Raw genomic sequence first — 19,101 nt, 5'->3', positions numbered from 1 at the left:
CACACAGACCAGGAGCCAGCCCCGACGGCCACGGCCGCATGCCTGCTCGTCATGCTGCTCGGCGTCGGCACGGCCGCCGCTGCCGCCGCCGCCGCCGCCGCCGCCGCCGCCGCCACCGCCGCTGCCGCCGGCGGCGACCCGTCGCTACCCGTGCGGCCGCTGGTGCAGACGGCGCAGCAGCAGCTGGGCTCATCAGGGCCGGGTGCAGCGCCGAGCAGCAGCAGGGGTGGCGATGGCGGAGGTGGCAGTGGACGTGGTGGTGAGGCTGGTGGCGGCGGGGGACAGCAGGGCAGCGGTGGGGTAGGGCGGCCTGGCGGACCGGGCGGCGGCGGCGCGCCTTTGGCCGCCGTCGGCGGGGCGGCAGGCCTGCGCGCGGCGGCACGGAAGAGGACGGGGCCAGACCCTGGTCGGCAGCATGACGACGAGCTCGCCGCGGCGCTAGACTCGCCAGCGCAGCAGCTGCAGCAGCAGCGCTCAGAGCAACCCGCCGCTGCGGAGCCCGCCGCGTCTTCTCCGTTGGCTGCTGCTGCTGCTGCGGCGGCGGCGGCGGCGGCGGCGGCGGCGGCGGCGGCGGCGACCGTCATCGGGCGGCGTGCTGAGGCGGCGCCGTCACCGCGGCGCGGCGTCGTCTTGGACAAACTGATCTGCGACGGCCATGTGGGCTTCGTGTGCGGCGGCTGCGTGGACGGCGAGGCGGCGGTCGTCAAGTTCTTTGGTCCGGACGCGCACGGCCTCGCAGTGTACCGGGCGGAGAGCAGCGCCTACGCAGCCCTGGCGGCGCATCAGGGCCGGGCGCTGCCGCGGCTGCTGGCGGCCGGCACCACGCGCACGCTGGTGCCTGCGGAGGAGGACCCGGACGCCTGGGTGCCGCCGCCACCGCCGGACCGCGTGTTCTACCTGGCCACGAGCCGCGTGCCGGGGCTGACGCTGCATGACCTTCTGGAGCAGCAGGGTCGCATCGAGCCGGCCGTGGCGGCGGCGGCCGTGCGCGCGCTGCGGCGGCTGCACGTGGCTGCGCCGGCGGCGGCCAGTGGTGGTGGTGGCGCTGGTGTCGGCGCCGGCGGCGCCGGCGGCGCCGGCGGGCGCTTTCTGCATGGCGACGTCAAGCTGAGCAACTTGATGATGCTGCTGCCGTCCGCCGCGGCACAGCAGCAGCAGCAGCACCATAAAGTTGCTCAGCTTGACGTCGCCGATCAGCAGCAGCCCGCAGCGGCAGCTGTGGACACGGTGGAGGCGGCGGCGGCCGGCGGCGCGGCTGCTCCTCGCGGCGCCGTCGAGCTGTCGCAGCGGCAGCAGGAGGCGGCGGGAGTGGCGGCGGGAGTGTGGGTGGAGGAGGACAAGGAGGAGGAGGAGGAGGAGAAGGAGGAGGAGGGGGAGGAGGAGGAGGACGAGGAGGAGGAGGGGGAGCCGCGCTGCGTTGTCATTGACCTGGGGCTGTCGCGGCTGGACGCCAGCGAGGAGGAGCAGCGGGCGGAGCTGCGCAAGTTGGAGCAGCTGCTGCGTGAGGCGGCGACGGCAGGGCCGCTACAGGAGTAGTGTGCGTGTGTATGTGGCGCATGCATGCCTAGTTGATTGCCCACACGTACGACACACGTACGAATGTGGTGTGTCGGAGGTGCCGGCGGCGGCGGCAGCGTTTTTTAGCGGTTGTAGTAATGGAAGTAGCGGTGGCGGAGGTGGCAGCAGTGTCGATGGAGACGGCGGCGGTGCGTAGAGCAGGGAATGGCCGTGTGTGTGTATGTGGTGCTGCCTGATGCGCTCAAGGTCAAGCTGTGCACCGGACGCGCCTTGCTTGCTTGCTTCCTGTCAGCCGGCGGCGGCCCCACGGTGGCCGGCGGTGGCCCCCTGCTGGTGGTGGTGGACTGGTGGTAATGGTAGTGATGGCGGTGGTGGCGGGCGCCGACCCAGCCAGTCAGCCAACGAAAGCCGCCGTAGCGGGTGGCGCTCCGCCCCGCCCTGCACGAGCAGCAGCAGGGCGGCGGCTAGCCGCGGCCACACGCGTGAGGCGGATGGAGGGCTGTTAGTTTGGGAGCGCAAGCAGTGCTCGTATCTTGTAGATGCCCTCAGGCACCCGGCATCTACACATGCGTAGATGACCCTGACCGCGGCATCTACACTTAAGCCCCCAAGCCCCCCAAAACGTCTACGCTTCCCCCATTTTGCGCCAAAACCGGCCAAAACCGTCTACACTGCGTAGATGCGTGGCACCCAAACCCAAAATTTTTTCTCCGCCTTCGGCGGATTTTGGGCAGATTTCTACAGTGTAGATGGAAGATACGAGCACTGCGCAAGACGAGCGACCGCACGTTGTAGAGGTAGGGGTAGGCAGCTAGCCTCAATCGGCTGCAATGAGTTGCGTATGTAGGGATGGGCACACTGTGCTGGGCTAGCTGGACAGAGCTGCCCAGATGGAACTGACAGTACAAATCGGGGATCGCAGCTTACTTCATCAGGACGAGTAGCACGGGGTGCAGGTGCGCCGGCTTGGTGTGGCCAGTTCAGAGAAATGTAAGCTAGTGTGAATGCAAATGCAAGACGCCGCCGAGTGCTCCAGGCCAGCAAGCAGCAAGAAAGAAGTTGGAGTTAGCAGCAATCACGGTACGTGCTACCTTTCGAGACGAGACACCAGCGCGCGCGCGACCCACACCATCATCTGACCATGCATGACTGGTCCATGGCCACTCGCCGACAACTGAACGCCCGTACTACAAGTATGGAGACAACCAATCTGAACCAACTGCCTCTTGCAACACAAGCTGTGCGCCACAGGCGCGTTCGCCGTCCCGTCCCTCTCCAGCCCCCTAGCCCGTCCCTCTGCATTCCCCGTCCACGCCCCGCATGCCGCCGTGTGGGGAGCAGTCCGCACTTACCACCAGCTTCTCGCACCAACCCCTTAAAAAGACGGGCGGCAGGCGGCGCAGACGACCGGGCCGCCGTCGTCCCCGGCTGCAGCCGACTACTGCCAGAGCTGATGCCGGTGCTGCCGCTACTACCGTACTACCGCTACTACCGCATTGCTACTACTACCGTGTTGCTACTGCTGCCGTCACGTATATATGCATGGACCAGCAGGCGGGGCCATGATCCACATGCAGCAGGGCGCCATGCGGTACCACCGTGCAGCCCCTGCCCTCCTTTCCTCCCCCCCTCTTTCCCCCCGTTCGGTATAGTTTGGGCTGGGATCTACAACCCCGCCCCCTCCTCATCCGGCGCCCTCATGAACGCATATAAACACGCACGGATGGCTGTCCCGCACTTCACTCCAACCGCTACCACGGCCCCGAGGGCCGAGGCCCCCACTCGCCACGCCTACCTGCGCCGCGTGATCCACCCCCTTCCGAAACTAACCTGCTGAATGCCGTAGTCCGTAATACGGTACTTGACGCACCTTCCTTCCATGCTTGCTTCTATAATAACAACCATCACACAGTCCCACACCTTCGCGCATGCCGCCACGCTGCCCTTGTTATTCGATCGGCCAGTGATGATGCTCGCGCACGCCATGCAGCGCTCTTTGGGCAGTCTGTAGCGCCACTCCGGTTGTACAAGGTGGCCTTTGGGGAGCTGGCGCGAAAGCACTCTCTCAACCTGTGGCTGATGACTTCTGACCCTGACCCTGGCCCGAGCTTGACGTACGGGATGAACCCGAACCTGCTTGGATGAACCCGAACCTGACTGGATGAACCCGAACCTGGCTGGATGGACCCGAACCTGACTGGATGAACCCGAACCTGACTGGATGAACCCGAACCTGACTGGATGAACCCGAACCTGACTGGATGAACCCGAACCTTGCATATGCGTGCGTGCCGTCGTCGGTGCTGCTAGGACGACGTCCACTCGCGCACCGAGGTTGGCACTAGTCGAGCATCCGCAACCTCGTTCTCTGGATGATAGTAACTGCGAAGAAAGCAATTGACAGCAAGTGTGCACCGCACGTGTAAATAGGGGCGGCTCGCGTGTACCAACAGCCAGCCATGCATATGCACGACACACACACACACACACACACACACACACACACACACACACACACACACACACACACACACACACACACACACACACACACACACACACACACACACACACACACACACACACACACACACACACGCACACACACACACACATCATTTACACACACACACACACACACATCATTTACATACATCGACTGTGTGCATGTCCACGGCCGCTGTACGGTAAATTCACGTGGATACCGGTACTTACAGTGCGCATCGCTTGTACGAGAACTTTTTAAATCCGCCGTACAGGTCATCAAACTTGGCGTCCATGGCTTGTTCCAGGTTGGTCACACTGTAGGGAGCCAGGGGGGAAGGTGTGGATGCGGTTGCTTTGGACACGGATTTGGCCATGCGGGCTGTGGGGAAGCGGGACAAGGCAACATACGTGGGGATTGCAGGAGTGCCGCTCGCGTGCAAGCACACCCCGTCAGAGCACCCTAGCTACACACCTGCCGTCGGGGTGGATTGCGATGAAGGGGTTGCGGCAAGTGGCGCCGCTGCAGTACGACATGACGGTTAGTACGGCATCCAGTCGGTCGTACAGCCGCTTGAAGATTCCGTTGTATGGCGCCTTGAACTGCGTGAACCTGGGGGCAGGGCAGGGAGAGGCACCCACAGGCTGTTCAGCGGTCGTGTGCTGGTGTGGGTCATGCCTCAACAAGTCCGCAGCCGCGGACGCCAACCAGCCCACTCTCGGCCCCGGCCTCCACAGAGCCCCACATGCATCGCCACCTTGACTTCCCTGGCCCACCCCGCGTGCCGCCCCCTAGCGCCGCGCCTGCCCCTGCCCTCCCACAGCCACCCCCCACACCACACCACCCCCTCAGTTGTCCCGCAGCCCAACCCCACCACCCAAAACCCACCACCAATCACCCCCTCACTTGTCCTGTAGCTCCACGGCGTCACGCCCCAGGTCGAACAGTTGCCGCACGGCGCCCAACGACCTCACATTCTTGGGCGAGCACTGCACAACATACCTGCATGCATGCACCAAGCACCCAAAGTGCGTTCACGAATCCCATCTATCACCAACCACATAAACCATTTACGCACGGCGTGAACCGCCACATACTCCCGAACATAGTTCCCAAACTTTGATAGGCAGAGCACCGCTAGCCCTGCGCTCGCCCCCACGCGCTCGCTCACTTGTAGCAGGTGTGGCCGCCGCTGCGCGGGTCCGTGGGTGCGCCAAAGGCCTGGAAGGGGCTGCAGGCACGCAGCACGCGGTAGTCCTTTCCCAGCATCTGGGCCATGGTCACATCCTGTAAGTTTAATTAAAGATAAACGAGAGGGAGGTGGATGAGTGGTGTCAATGACGAGTGACGCAAGGGGACGTGTCCGTGTCCGTGGCGGGAGGTACCGGATGCGGTGGCGTAGGTGAGTGGATGTCCGGCGGCGGAATGCTGGTCTAGAGAGGCTAGTGGGTTGCGGCTGGCATGCATGTCGATGCGGTCGGTCATCCCGCCATTGCGAACCCGTTAGTTCCACAGCCTGCATCCACCGTTCCAGCTCACCAGCCATCCCTCAATCAGTTGTCTGTCGAGTAAGCAAGGGCAGTGAGGCGAGTAGCAACAAGCGGCGGTCAGTCAGAAACGGCATTCCGAGGTGACATCCCCCGCACGTACGTGACAGATTGCGCACAGACCATGAACGCAGTCAAAGTCCACCGCCCATGCTCACATGTTACTCCACTGGCCGTAGTAAAACTTGTTGTTGCCACTTGTTTGAAGAAGGCCCCGCCGCCGGCTGCTGACGACGCTGCCGTCTGCTGCTCCGTGCGAGGCCGAGTCGTTGGCCCCTGAGGCCGCGACAAACTCCACCCCCAGCACATCATTGCCACCCACCGCGTAGGCGCCCTCTCCCTTCTGCTGACCAGATCCAGCAGCCTCGCGGGCATTCCTCCGTCGCCCGGAGGGCCTCTTCCGAGGAGCGGGCCGAGGCGAGGGCGACGGAGTCTGCCGGGGAAGTGGCGACTGCACGGGCGCAGCCCCTACACCAATGCAGTCCAAGCTGTCGACTGCGGTGGTGACGCCCGAGCTGAGAGTGAGCCCCGCCGCAGCTGCCGCGGTGGCGCTGAGTGCGCCGGGCTGGTTGGGGCGGGGGTAGGCGGCGGCGATGCGGTCGAGTGGCAGCGGTGCGCCGTCTAGCTGCACCCGCCGGGGACTGGCGCCTGCGCAGCAGCAGCCATAGGTGTGGTGGATGGGACGGATGGCGTGTGTGCGGATAGATGGAGGGTGGCGTCATCACATGATGAGCTGCCCGGCTATCGGCGACTGTGCGTGGGCACCGGCGACCATTGCTTTGTCTACGCACGCTCTCTCTCCGTCCCTCCCTGCAATCCATACATCCCGGGACCCAGCAGGCGGCCACGCACCCGCCAGGTGCGCGATGGTGGCTGTGAGGTCGGTCATGGCCGCCGCCACCTCGGGCACGTACACGCCGCGAGGCACGCCGGGGCCCGCCATCAGGAAGGGAACGCGCACGTCCTCCTCATACCTGCGCTGGCGGACGGCACGGGCGGATGCATGTGTGTGTGTGAGAGAGAGTGAGGGATTGTCCCTTTCCAATCCCAAAGAAGGGGGTTGCTTTGCCATTCCTGTCATTCATGTGTCCGTTGATTTGACGAAGCCGTACGGCTACAGATCAAGGCAGGTGCTGTAGATTGCTCGAGGTTCATTAAAAGCCCCGTGCGCACTGTGATTTTGGCATCCAGGTGTCCGCCCCTGATTAGATAGGCATGCCGCACCAAGTGAACTTCTCTCGCGGAATGTTGTGGGTGCCCAGCTTGAATCCGTTGTCTGACGTGAACATGAAAACGGTGTTGTTGAGTTGGCCGTGGCACGCCAAGCGCCTAACTGCATGCGGGGGTGAGGAGCAGAAGGACGGAGGCAGAGCACAGGGTCTTCAGTGCGATCGCGTGCGCAAATCTACTCAGCACAAATTGCCAATCACCACCAAACAGAGCTGGCCACATAAACAGAACCATCCAGCCAGCAGCGCCAACCAAGCACTACGTACTCACCCACTGCCTCAATGGTGTCGTCAACGGCCCGCAGCGACTGCAACCGCGCCCGGTAGCGCTCGTTAATGTCCGTGACATTCAGGCGGTTGGGCGTGGAGGGAGCGAACCCAATGGTGACGGGTGGGGGCCGGCCCCAGTTGGCTGTCTGCAATCAGTATGCGGCAGCAGGAGATGGCATGAGCAGCAGGGGGCGTGGCGCGGTACATAGCTATGGCATGAGCAGGCACGCACGGCAGGAAGCTATGCACGGCAGCACCCGGCCGGCTGTCGCGGCTTCCGTGCTCCCTTGCTTTCTCGCTCAGCGATGACTGCCCCATACATTGTCCTCACGCGCTCACCCGCGGCGCCTTGAGTCCTGGGTACAGGTCCTTGTACTGGGGGAGCACCTGCGGCACGCAGCGGCGGGCACATGTGCACACAGTCAGAAACCCAGAGTCAAAAGCGCAGGGGACAGGATTGAGGCGAGAGGCGCGCATCTCCCACGATCCCCCACAGGTAGGAGCGGGGCCATCGGATAGACCACACTCACACGCCCTCACATGGCCTGGGAAGACCTGCAGGATCCCCCACGTGACATGCCATGTGCGTGGTTGTCCGGTACCGTAACGTACCGTACGGCGTGCCACCCAGCGTGCCACCCTACCCTGATACCCATCGGCACCATTCGAATTTGTAAGCGACAACCCCTTCCACCTAAACTCCGAATTGCATCCCAAATGCACTTCGCAGGGGCGCCGGCACATCCCTCTCGGGCATGCACATCCCCCTCGGGCGTGCACATCCCCACCTTGCCCCGCACGCACCCGCACCCCACACCTGCGGGTACGTGGAGCCCTTGCCCTTGGCGTCATGCGGCGCCACCGTGGAGATGAGCAGGAAGAAGGGCAGTGGGCTGCCGGAGGCCTCGCTGCAGGTCAGCAGTCACGGAGGCGGCAGATGGCAGGGTGGCGAGGTGAGCGGGGTGTAAGTGCATGGGAGGACGTGTGGGGAACGCAAGAGCTAGGGTGAGGTCAGGGGCAACGGAGCAAAGGTTGCAATGGAAAGGTGCGGGCTGTAGAGAAATGGAGCGCTCTGAGGAGTGAGGGCTGCGAGCTAGTGTGCAGCCGTGGACTCACTCGATGTAGCTGAGTGCCTTGTCACGAATAACTTCCTGCAATCAAGGGGAAACAGGCGGGGGAAGTGGGGTGGAAACAGGCTAAGTATACAACAGCACTGTCCCCTTGCGTGCCATTCTTATCAAGTTTCCATGGTGTGCTAGGCTGGGGATGTTGAGTGCACCAGACCCGGGAGGAAAACACACACTCCGTATTGCGCTGCTGTCCCTGCATGCACGCCGCCACTCTCCGTTTGCATCCGCCCCACCTACCCATCCACCACCCCACCGTAGGCTGGCCGGGTCCTGTTCCCGTTGGGTTTGGACTTTGGAGTAAGCCCGAAACCCCCCACCCCTTCCAAACAGCAGCAGCAGCAGCCGTGTCCACTGCCGTACACGCACCTCCTGGAATGCCCCCGGGTAGGACGTCAGCTGGCCGTTGCAGTCCTCCATGTAGGTGGGGGCCTGGGTGGGAGGAGGGTTGGAGGGGGGCGGAGGGTTGTAGATACAAGCCCAGACGATGGGGCTGGGGAGGGTGCGGCGGGGTGGGCGTGCACGTGTGCGCTGCGAGTCACAGCCCGTACGAGTGAGACCTATGAAAGCATGCATGCGAAATGGAGCCACATTTCCAAATCTCCGCCGCTGCGCGAACCACCACGCAAGCCCGACCGCACACCCGACCCGCAACAACACACGCACACACGCACACACGCACACACTACACACACACATTCACACACAACACACACACACACGCAGACACGCACGCACACACAGTCACACACACACACACATACACACACGCAGGCACGCACCCTGGGCGCCTCCTCCCCGCCGTCCTCCGTGTCCACGTCCTGGATGAGAGGGCTGATGCCGGTCCAGCCCTGGGCGGGTGGGATGGATACGGTAAGTGGGGATCCGCAGGGACTGGGTGACCAAAGGATTCAAAGTCGCGGACATCAGTTGCTCATCGCCTATCCGTCATCAGCACCGGTTGGGCACAACCCTGGGCACAACCTTGCAGTATGCACAGCGGTGCCTCCGCACTCAGGGCCGTGCACTCCGGGAGGGCACTCCAAGAAACCCCGTCCGGCCCTTTGGCACATCCGCTGTCATCAGGCACACTGGCCGCGAGCCCCTGGCAGCACGCGCGTGACATGTACCTGTGTGACCCTGGCCGCCAACTACGATTGGCCAACCAACGCAAGCCCGTCCCAGCGCTCTTGGTGCCAGGCGCGCCGCCCTCCGCCTCTCGCCCCTGCCTCCGCCCCTCAACCCTGCCTCCGCCCCTCACCCCTCCCTCCGCCCCGCACCCCACCTGCGGGCAGCCCTTCCTTGCCAACGGCTCTTTGAAGCTGTTGAGGAACTTCCCGACCATGTAGGTGCTGTAGCCGGCATCCTGCGTCGGCCGCCAGCAGTAAGAGAAGGAACATTGCGAGATTAGCTGCGCGCTGCTTGCTTGTGCCGTGGCCGCACCTGAACCATGGCACAAGCAATCATCTACTTCCGGCGGTGCCTTGGTGCATGTGCGGCTTGGCATTTTTGGAAACGGCTACCGCCCACGCCCATGCACCCAGGTTTCCCTGCCATGCCCACGCCACATTGTTCATGCATTTGCACGGCTTGCACCTGCAGCCCCTTTTGCGTGGACCCTGATCTTCCGTGCTGATCCCCCTCCCCGATGAATACCCCTGTTGTGACCTCCGATCACCCACCTGCAGCCAAACTGGCAAGTAGTCGTCATCGAGCTGATTCTCTAGGAACTTCACCGCGCTGCCTGGGGGTTACAACGTGGGTTTCGGTTGGGGTTGGGGTTGGCCTGGTGATCGGCGCGTGACTCCATGGACATGCCTTGACTGATGCGCCATCCGGCCCGGGTCGCCTGGATGGGGCTGCTACTGTGCTTGGGGTATCTGTATGTATGCCACGACGCCCTCCCCACCTCGCGCCTCCGAGTTGCTGGTGATGTTGGTATTGTGGCAGTACCTTCGGACACACGCGAGCACGCAGCAAAGTTCATCATGGAAGTGCACTGCGCCAAGCGGTCCTTGTGAGATGGGATGTCCACCATCCAGCGCCTAGACCAGACAGGGCCCCGCTCTCCACTCCACACCACGCAGTTTACTTTGCGCTCGAAGTCCATCTGCGCGAATAATCCTCAAATTCCTGCAGCTCGCGCGCTCGCTGCCGGCAGTCACATCCCCGCATACCTGCCCGTGAGGAGCGAGGTACGGCTGGGGCAGCAGCTGGCTATGCTGGTCACGAAGTGCGGCAGCTCCATTCCTGAACGTTGCACAAGTGCCAGTATCGCTGCCAATCGCATGCATGGTGTGGGCTACAAGAGGGTGCAACCGCGGGTTCCTGTTCGTGCGTGCAACTGCGGGTGCCTGTTCCCCGTCCTCCCCTGGCCCACGCCCCGCGCGAGGACCTAACCGCCTAACGCACCTTGCCTACGGACGTACTTGTCCAGAGCCGGCATCCAGAGCGCGTCGGCACCGCCCAGGACATAGTCCTGGTCGTCCTGTTGACGCAGGTTTAGGCGGGGACACGGTTGCAATCGGCCGGGTGTCGGGGTCAACATGTTCAGTGTCTCCGCGGTTACCAACTCAGACTCCAGCCGCCATACACAGGCCATACAGGTTGGAGTACTTGCCGTAAGAATGAACACGATGTTTGGCTTCGAAGTCGCTACGGCTGTGCAGAAAGTCGAAACGAGAACAGCTGACAGCGCAATGAGCGACCGCGCGCGTCGTCTTGCAGTCAGACTACAGTTTGTAGTGCACATTCTGTAAGCCAGCTAACAATACTGCTCAACTTTGCGGCGTTGGGCACGCTGCAGTCGCGGCGCCAGTAGCATTCAAAGTGTGCGAACGGCTATTGTGGCAGGGCAACCGGCTAATGCCAGTATAAAGGTTCATGTTCACAAAGACACATTACAGTTGTTGGATGAAGGGGACCCCGCTTGAAACGAGGCGCACAAACACCCCCGTGTACGGCAAACGGGACCACCTTCCCACGCAGAGCAGTTCGCGGAGGTGCCCCGGGCACCCGAGGCCCCAGCTGACAATGGCGCAGCGAGCAATATGCGACCATGCCATCGACATGTTTATTCGCTAACCCCATAATTCATGTCTGCAAACACACTAACGGCGTCCACGCGACATGGCACGCGTCGGGCCGGCATCCTGCCGGCAGGATCCTCGAGGAAACGCACCAACCTCCAGGTCCCTGGACCGGCAACCAATTCATCCAGCGTTAACATCCCAAGCACACTCAAAGCGCATACACCGGCACGCGACCCGCGCCCGAGCAGCCGGCATCGCTCCGCTTGCCCTGCTTGCGCATGCTGCTCTTCTTGCTTCCCATGCAGCGTGTGCGGCTGGGGTTGAGCGCGAACAGCTTCATGCCGGCCGCGTGTGCGGCAGTAGCGCACTGCTCGACGCTGTAGCTCTGACCGCGCGCCGCGTGGGCCACAAGCTGTGAAGGGGTTGGACCGAGCGGGAAAACATGTCACGGGGGCCGGAAAAGGCGAATGGGAACGGAGTACCAGTCCCCCAGCTCCCAGCTTCCGGACCCCGGTAACACCAACAGGCAGCGACCCACACATGCCCGCCACCGTCCGTCATTGTGCTCAAACACATACCTGGGTGCTGCCGCTGGCGAAGGCGAAGACGGTGGGCTTGGCTCCATTGTAAGAGGAGCAGCCCATGCGGCGGTACGCCGGCACCGGCGGCGCCGCCACGATGCCGCTGACGCGCTCCGCCTCAGTCAGGCAGCTGGTGCGCTGGAGGTCGTTAGGCAGGCCGCGCTTGGCGCGCTCGATGGAGGTGTAGCGATCGAATCCGGCCATACAGAAAGAAGAGTTGATGCCTGGCGGGTGGGCGGCGAGTGAGTAGTCAGCGGGGCGGGGTGGCGTTGAGGAAACTGGGGGCTGTGCGTGGCGTGTGCACAACAGCACGATGACAATCCCCGCACCAAACCACACTAGTCACCCTAAAAAGCTGCCCCCAACAGCCTACCCCCTTAAAGTATACCTGGCACGCCCGGGCGCCAATGGGCACATTGCCGTGCAGCATCGCCCCCGCCCCCCGGCCCCCTTGGCTACCCCTAGCTAGGTAGGTCTTCTGTTCCATCAAACCCCCATCAGCCCCCCATCCCGATGACTCCGAGCTCACCCGCGGGCGTGCAGTGGTCGTCGATCCCAATGTAGTCGGCGTGCTGCTTCTCGCCGTCAATGGCCAGGTAGATGAAACCCCTGCACGTGATAGCAAAGAAGCACGGCAGAGCGCGCGAGAGTGCCGGGCGTCAGGGGTACAACACGTGGGGGTTGTAAATACCAGCCCAAACTAAACCAAAACGTGGGGGTACATGTGTACAGCAAAACGACGTGAAGGGCGAGGTACATTCCTAATGATGTATGCCCTGCTCGTGTCCTTCGCGTTTCAAATCTCGATGCCCCCGCGTGGCCCCGCCCATTCTTACTTGCGGTCGGTGTTTGCGTAACGCAGTCCGCCGCGGAAGCCGCCACCTGCAGATGTACCGAACGAGCGAGTGTGAGATAGGTGCGAAGAAACCAAGCAGCGGCTGCTGTCTTGGTCTTCTGCATGCTCGGTGCAAACCCCTTCCCCAAGTGCCATTCTAGGGCATGGCCATGGGAACACCATGTGAACACACACACACACACACGCACACACACACACACACACATGGCGATCACACGCATGCGCACACGCACACACACACACACACATGGCGATCACACGCATGCGCACACGCACCGGCCACCAGGGACGCCGCCAGCATATCCACGGGCATGAAGGGGAAGAGCTCCTCAAAGCCTGCGGGAGTGGAGGGGGATCGGAAGCGTCGGGAGTCGGGGATGGGGAGGGGGGGTTGCAGGCCCGCACGCATGCGTGCACGTGCATGCCATATCGTACGGCAGTACGGCAAACCTGTGATGAAACGTGCCTCTGTCAAAACGATCCCCTGGCTGGACTCGCCCCCCCCCGTGAGGCACACGCGCCCGCAAGCCCAGCAGTCAGAACTGATGTGCGTTTCGTAATCCACACGCACCGACGCTGGAAACGGAGCTGACATCGAACTCCGCCGCCACCACCTCGCCGTTGGCCTTCTTCAGCACGCTGGCCCAGAAGACGTGCCTGTGCGTGCGGAGACCAGGCCAAAAAGATACAGAGGAGTAGTCATTGTCAAGTTCCCAACACAGCCACCCAAACTGGATAACTTCAGGTTTTGGTCCGTCCACCCCAATTCAACCTAACGGGCATATGTCCGTATGCACACCCCATGCATGCGAGCTGTCCCTACTACGGTAGGCCTGTTCCTCAAAGCTGTGGAAAATTGTACTCACGAGTCTCCTGCAATGAACACGGCGTTGTTGGAATCGGCTGCGATGTCAAGCAGCTCGTCGCGCTCAGCACGGAAACCCTGCCAGGCGTCAAAATCCAGGATGACGCTGTGGCAAGGGGCAGGGACAGGGTGGGGGTTTACAGTCATGATTGTTTAAGAAGTGCGGTCGTAGCCAGGAACAGTAGTGTGGCAGGGCGTGGGGTGGGGTGGGCGCGGGGTCAGGGGCGGGGCGCGGGATGCGGGACAGGGCAGGGTGATTGTGTGAGGTGCGAGCGGCAGAGGCGTGGCACAGGAGTGCATGCGTGGCCGGGGCGGGGAAGGAGATCGAACTTGCTGCGCCAGGGGAGGTGCTGTGCACCCTCCCCGCCCTGTGTTACACCCCTCTGCAGGACAACACCTGGACGCATTTAGCTGTGGGAGTCAGGTGGGACCAGGCAGAGAACGAAAAGGCACGTTACCCTCACAACGCTCTCCACAACACCGCAATACACGCCATCGCCACTCGCTCGCTCACTTGTAACGGCTGGACGCCTCGATGGCGCGACAGCCGCCCACGAGGCCAGCAAAGGCGCCGGCGCCGGTGGGGGAGCCGGGAGTGCGGTCCGAAAGGTTGTACTGTGGGGAGTTTACAAGGTGCGTGTTGTTTAGAAGGTAGGACACCGCACGCGGGGCGCAGCATTCGGGCCTTGCGGTGGCACGAGCAAACGGCCTCCAATGATGTTTTCCCTTCCTGCAGTTTCCTAGACATTCGCAAGCTCATGATCCTCGGCGTGCATGCATGACACTCGCAAGCAGCGGCCCACGGCTTGCCTTGAGCTCGGCACCGATGTAGGGGCGGCGGTAGCAGGCGGTGGAGTAGAGGTGGATGCCGGCGGCGTTGGTGGGTGTGCCGTTAACCACCGCCACGTCACTGCTGGAGCAGTTGGCCCACACGCCGCCCCAGAAGGCGGCGTTGGCGGCGTCACCGCTGGCGTTGGCGGCGGCGATGGCGGCGGGGGGGTTGGGCAGGATGTCCTGCAGGCGGTGCGTTGGCCCGGGAGCCAGGGGGCAGGGGGAAGGGGGCAAGGGTGAGTGTGGGGAGGTTGTAGGGCAGATGGGGCAGGGCACGAGAGGGGGCAGCAGCACAGCCAGGCGAGCCGGCCGCTGCGGGTGCCGTGCGGCCCCCATGCGTGATGAGCTGATGTGCGCCTGTCTGCAGTATGCATGCAGGGGCCAGCGAGCAGGCAGGTGCTGCACATGCGCACGGCTCACGCCCCAGGGCCGCACAAACCGTTACCAGAGTACCTGGGCAGGTCCTCGCCACGTGCAGCCCCACCCCGAACTGCCCCGCCCCGACCCACCCCACTCCACTCCAGCCCACCCAATCCACCCCGCCTCCCCCCCGCCCTGCCTCTCCGCCCCCCCCCGGCCCCCCCCTTACGCACCTGCATGATGGTGGTGACTGCGAACAGCTGCCACGTGACGCCGGCGGCGGCGGAGTCGTCGTTCTGCTGCTTCAGCCACGACACCTGGGGCTTGCCCAGGATGGTGCGGTTGGGGTCGTTGGCGAAGGCGTCCGCCTGAGCCTTGACAGCCAGGATCTGGCGGGGTGGGGCGGGGGGTTTGCGGGGCGGGGCGGGGCGGGGCGGGGGCGGGGTAAGGATGGCGGAGAAAGGGGGAAACGGATTTCACATATGGCAGGGGTCGGGGCGCGCACTTTGAGTCCCGGGTGCCCCCTGGAGTGCCCTCCCTCGCGGCGTCTCGTGGCCTCAGATCCTCCCACCTCGCCTCGCCCCAGATCCTCCCACCCCGCCGCCCCTCACCTTGGCCTCCTCCGCGGGTCCCCACTTGCTGGGAGCCACGCCGCCAACCGCAGCGCCCAGCGAGCCAGCCGAGCTGCAGGAAGGCGCGGGTTGAAAGTGGCATGCATGGTGAGTTGGTGGTGTCGTGATCAACACTGTGCGTGCGTGACGGCTGTGCGTGGCTTCACCCGGCGCCCACATCCAGTGAAATCCTCCCGGTCCAGGCATGCAGCTGCCATCATCATACGCCACCGTGTGCAGTTTGCGCAATTTGCGCAGAGTGCGCTCGCGCCTATCTCGTGTATGCCCCCTGCTGCTTACCCCTGCAACAACCCTGCAGCCCACTCACTCACCTGTACAGAGCGCCGTTGATGTAGGGCGGCGAGGAGCGAGCTGCACAGCGCGCAAGTACGTGGAAAACACCACACACAGATGTACATGGAAAACATCACACACGTACTTATAGCAGACCAGTGCAGCCAGCGGCCAGCAGCCCCCAGCAATGGCACGGCAAACATGCCCTGTGCAATGCTTCCCTTGATCTTACCCCGGCCCCCAATCCCCCCCCGCTGGTTTTGGTTTAGTTTGGGCTGGCATTTACAACCCCCACCCGGCCACCTCTCCCACTTCCTTGATTTCTTTCTCCAGCTAGTAAATTTGTCAAGGGCCATGCCCACTCTACCAAACAGCCCCCTTGCGAAGGCCGTGCGAAAGCCCTTGCCAGCTAGCTAGCTACCGCACTGCCACGGACCTACCCTGCAGGCGGTCCTCGGTTAGGAAGAGCGAAAGCGTGGATCCGAAGTTCAGGGTGCGGTTGATGGCCAGCTCGGTGTAACTGGAGGCGCTGCCCACGCCGCCGCTGGGGCGCACGGGCAGCCACTCATGCCAGGCCTGCACACCAGCGGCGCGGCGGCTGGCGGTGATGTTGTTCTGGGAGGAGGGCGCGTCCGGGAAGCCGTCCTTCCAGGCGTTGCTGCGTGAGGCGGTGAGGCGGGCAGGGGCGGGGTTACATTCATGATTAGTGAGGGGCGGGGTGAGGGGTGTGTGTGTGTTTCTGTGTGTGTGTGTGTGTGCTTGTGTGTGTGTGTGTGTGTGTGTGTTTCTGTGTGTGTGTGTGTGTGTGTGTGTGTGCATGTGCGGAGCTGCAAAGGTGCGGGGCAGATGCCGAGGAGCACAGCAGGCTCAAAGGAGGGTGGTGACAGGGTCAGCAGGCAAGGCGCACATAGGCGCGGTCAGCAGCCCGGCAGTGCAGCAAACACATGCATGCGGGTCACGCGGCGCCGCCACGCATGCATGCACGCACTTGGCGGTCTCGTGGTCGTCCCAGATGGCGATGGTGGGCGCGGCGGCCGACAGAGCCTACGTGCAGGCAGGCGGTGCAAATGCAATGGGCTGCAGGCCCGGCACACGAGCAGGCACACAACAACACACCAGGCACACAGCAACCCACCAGGCACACAGCAACCCACAACCCAAGGTGCACGCTCGCCACCACCCACGTCCACCATTGACACGGTGCGCGGTGACCTTGGCCAGTGCTCCTGCTTTGCCCGCCTTGCTTCACCCTTCCGTCGACCCACCACCCAAAGCTGCGAGCTTCCCACCATATCCCGCTGTGCTCGCCCAGCTAGTAGCTAGGCGGCGGCTGCCCGTGTGCCCTACCTGCAGCGAGCTGTCGGTGCGGTAGAGCGCGTAGCGCTGGCGGTAGTCGGTGATGGTGAGGATCTCGTTTGCGGGCTTGAGGCCGAAGCGCACCGCCTGGTTGGAGGCGGGGTTGTTGGGGTCCGACCGCGGCTGCAAGCAGCAGGTTCGACAGCGCAGGGGAGAGGGCATGAGGCAGGTCACGGGGGTGGGTGGGTGGGGCAGGACATGAAAGGGAGGGGGGGTTGTAGATACCAGCCCAAAATAAACCAAACCCAATGCAGTAGAGCGAGGAGGAGAGGACAGGATGTGTCGATGGCTCCCAGTAAGCCGCCGGTCGGTGTCAGGGGCGTCACGACGAGAGGAGCGTCAGGAATGCGCAATACGGCCGCGTCACCGCCGGCCCGATGGCCCTGCACTCGCTGCACGTGCATGCTCAAGCGACTCTGGCCACAGGCAATCAGCCGACGGGCACCGGGGTCCGCGCAAGGTGCGGGGAGCGCAGTGCGGCCACTCACGTAGTCGCCAGGGCCGTACTCTGCAAGCATGCACAGGAGCACGGGGATGGGGGCGCGGATGAGGGCGCGGGCGTCTTGAGTACATGCGGCTCTTGACTGTGCAACCACCACATACACACACGCACACACACACACACACACACACACACACACACACAACTCCGGCGGCGTCTGGGCAGGCTTGCGTTTCGTTTCATAACACACACACACACACACACACACACGGCCCTTCACACAAAAACCCACACACAACACGCCCGGTCTCCAACTCACCGTAGATGAAGTCTCCCAGGTGCACCCAGGCGTCCAGCTCGTAGGTGGCCGCAACGCCGTACGCGTGGAAGTAGCCCCAGCCCCAGTTGGAGCAGGAGAACACGGCGAGCCTGACACGGCCCTGGCGGGCGTCGCCTGTGGGTTGGGTGGAGGAGGAGGAGAAGGAGGAGGGTGGTAAGGGGGAGGAGCGGGAGTGGGGGAGGGGCTGTGTGGTGATGCAGTGGGTGTGGTGGGCGAAGCGTTGGAAGGTGCGGGCACTGGGCCGGCGCGAGGAAGGCGCAGGGAAGGCGCTGGAGCGGCGCTGGGATGGGGGGACGTTCAGGCCTGTGCACGGGAGGGTGCGAGCAGGGGTGCGCTGGCATGCACCACTGCATGATGGTGTGCGAGGTCGGTGACACACACGCACACGCGCACGCACGCACCGCGAGGGTAGGGTAGGTGGAAGCGGCCCACAGGCGACCTGACGCCGCCGGGTGCGGTGAAGCGGTAGAAGTACTTGACGGCCGGGGACAGACCGTCGGCGTCCAGCTTGCAGGTCCAGTCGGCCGCGGCCGTGCACGTTACCTGTGCACCGCGGTAGTTCGCGGCACCGCGGGCCCGAGCAAAGCAGCCAGGAAACAGGGGTCATGGAGCAGCATGGGGCAGCACGGAGCAGCACGGAGCAGTTTAGGCAGAGGCCAGGCAGCTGGGATGGAACGGGTTCCATTGTGCACTTGCAAGGTGCCCTCCTGTCGATGAAACGTGGCGGCTGACGCAAACGTTTCCTACGCCATTTGGGCCCAATCGCGCACTGGTAGGGAGCCTTGTCAAAACCGTTAACTACCCAAGCAACCACTTGCCTTGTAGCTCTTGGGCTCGGCCGACATGTCCTGGCTCTTGGCAACTTCGACCGTCAACTCAACATTGTCGCTCGGGGGAGCCGCTGCGGCACCCGTCCATGACACCCTGCGCGGTTTGGGTTGGAACGTTAGGACGTGTGAGCATCGGGATCCGATGCCCAAACGGCGACAAATAACACACGCCTTGTTGCATTTGGCTTCCAGGTCACCGATTGGAGCCGCGCGGGGACGGTTTTTGATGTGAACCGACACCAACAAGATGCCCAAACCACGCGTTCGCAAGATGATACCATGCACTGTTGCCCGCTTCTTTAACACTAACAAACACCAAAGACTTGCCTCGTCCACAGCACCACGCGGTCTGGAAGCGGGTCACCGCTGGCCACGCCGTGCTGGAAGGTCCAGTCTTGCTGCTGGCCGCTTGTGAGCGCCACAGCGTACAGCGCCAACAACGCACAATATGCGAGCCCACAACGAGCAACTGAGCTCGTCGCCATGGTTTTATGCCACTAAAACACGCAAATGTCTAATAAGACAAA

General features: G+C 63.3%; 3 protein-coding genes across 5 annotated transcripts in view; 1 reads left to right on the top strand and 2 right to left on the bottom strand.

The window, feature by feature from the left end:
• The window catches only part of CHLRE_05g239950v5 (uncharacterized protein), a 5,636-nt gene extending 3,290 nt beyond the window's left edge, over positions 1 to 2,346 (top strand). The window contains exon 5 of the mRNA XM_043062355.1: positions 169 to 2,346. Coding sequence (XP_042924918.1) covers positions 169 to 1,536 — 1,368 coding nt within the window. The 3' untranslated portion in view covers positions 1,537 to 2,346. The remainder of the gene's footprint in view (positions 1 to 168) is intronic.
• Positions 2,347 to 2,348: 2 nt separating this feature from the next.
• On the bottom strand, positions 2,349 to 11,010 carry CHLRE_05g239900v5 (uncharacterized protein). Its single transcript, XM_043062354.1, has 21 exons — positions 10,797 to 11,010; positions 10,589 to 10,664; positions 10,354 to 10,426; positions 10,086 to 10,129; positions 9,859 to 9,920; positions 9,462 to 9,542; positions 8,959 to 9,027; positions 8,546 to 8,608; positions 8,166 to 8,200; positions 7,867 to 7,957; positions 7,389 to 7,436; positions 7,051 to 7,195; positions 6,775 to 6,883; positions 6,403 to 6,524; positions 5,709 to 6,198; positions 5,543 to 5,564; positions 5,175 to 5,290; positions 4,910 to 5,005; positions 4,478 to 4,615; positions 4,234 to 4,320; positions 2,349 to 3,900 (listed from the first exon to the last, which is right to left on the bottom strand). The coding sequence occupies exons 1-21, from the start codon at positions 10,926 to 10,928 to the stop codon at positions 3,825 to 3,827; spliced, it is 2,175 nt and encodes a 724-aa protein (XP_042924917.1). The 5' UTR covers positions 10,929 to 11,010; the 3' UTR covers positions 2,349 to 3,824.
• A 54-nt stretch (positions 11,011 to 11,064) lies between these two features.
• On the bottom strand, positions 11,065 to 19,090 carry CHLRE_05g239850v5 (uncharacterized protein). Of its 3 annotated transcripts, none has more exons than XM_043062352.1 (20): positions 18,902 to 19,090; positions 18,563 to 18,668; positions 18,146 to 18,287; positions 17,724 to 18,047; positions 17,451 to 17,470; positions 16,954 to 17,085; positions 16,595 to 16,650; positions 16,047 to 16,264; positions 15,645 to 15,684; positions 15,313 to 15,385; positions 14,935 to 15,090; positions 14,321 to 14,524; positions 14,025 to 14,125; positions 13,512 to 13,616; positions 13,217 to 13,302; positions 12,922 to 12,981; positions 12,626 to 12,671; positions 12,319 to 12,398; positions 11,787 to 12,013; positions 11,065 to 11,620 (listed from the first exon to the last, which is right to left on the bottom strand). In XM_043062352.1, exons 1-20 carry the CDS (start codon positions 19,057 to 19,059, stop codon positions 11,417 to 11,419), a joined length of 2,538 nt encoding a protein of 845 aa, XP_042924915.1. In that variant the 5' UTR covers positions 19,060 to 19,090; the 3' UTR covers positions 11,065 to 11,416. The 3 variants fall into 3 exon arrangements, with proteins under 3 accessions (XP_042924915.1, XP_042924914.1, XP_042924916.1); XM_043062353.1 differs by having other exon boundaries at positions 17,724 to 17,858; XM_043062351.1 differs by lacking the exon at positions 17,451 to 17,470 and having other exon boundaries at positions 17,701 to 18,047.
• Positions 19,091 to 19,101: the final 11 nt, after the last annotated feature.

This window comes from Chlamydomonas reinhardtii, chromosome 5 (assembly GCF_000002595.2).
Source record: "Chlamydomonas reinhardtii strain CC-503 cw92 mt+ chromosome 5, whole genome shotgun sequence".
NCBI classification, from domain to species: Eukaryota; Viridiplantae; Chlorophyta; class Chlorophyceae; order Chlamydomonadales; family Chlamydomonadaceae; genus Chlamydomonas; species Chlamydomonas reinhardtii.
The sequence above is the reverse complement of the archived record's forward strand: the minus strand, read 5'-3'. Positions and strand labels throughout refer to the sequence as shown.

Coding starts and splice junctions, on each gene's coding strand:
- CHLRE_05g239900v5 (XM_043062354.1), bottom strand. CDS start 10,928: ATGTGCACTACAAACTGTAGTCTGACTGCAAGACGACGCGCGCGGTCG. Junction 6,199..6,402: donor CACCATCGCGCACCTGGCGG/GTGCGTGGCCGC, acceptor GCTGCTGCGCAG/GCGCCAGTCCCCGGCGGGTG. Junction 5,565..5,708: donor TACGGCCAGTGGAGTAACAT/GTGAGCATGGGC, acceptor CTTACTCGACAG/ACAACTGATTGAGGGATGGC.
- CHLRE_05g239850v5 (XM_043062351.1), bottom strand. CDS start 19,059: ATGGCGACGAGCTCAGTTGCTCGTTGTGGGCTCGCATATTGTGCGTTG. Junction 17,086..17,700: donor AGTTGGAGACCGGGCGTGTT/GTGTGTGGGTTT, acceptor TGCTGCTTGCAG/CCGCGGTCGGACCCCAACAA. Junction 12,672..12,921: donor GGCGGCGTCCCTGGTGGCCG/GTGCGTGTGCGC, acceptor GTACATCTGCAG/GTGGCGGCTTCCGCGGCGGA.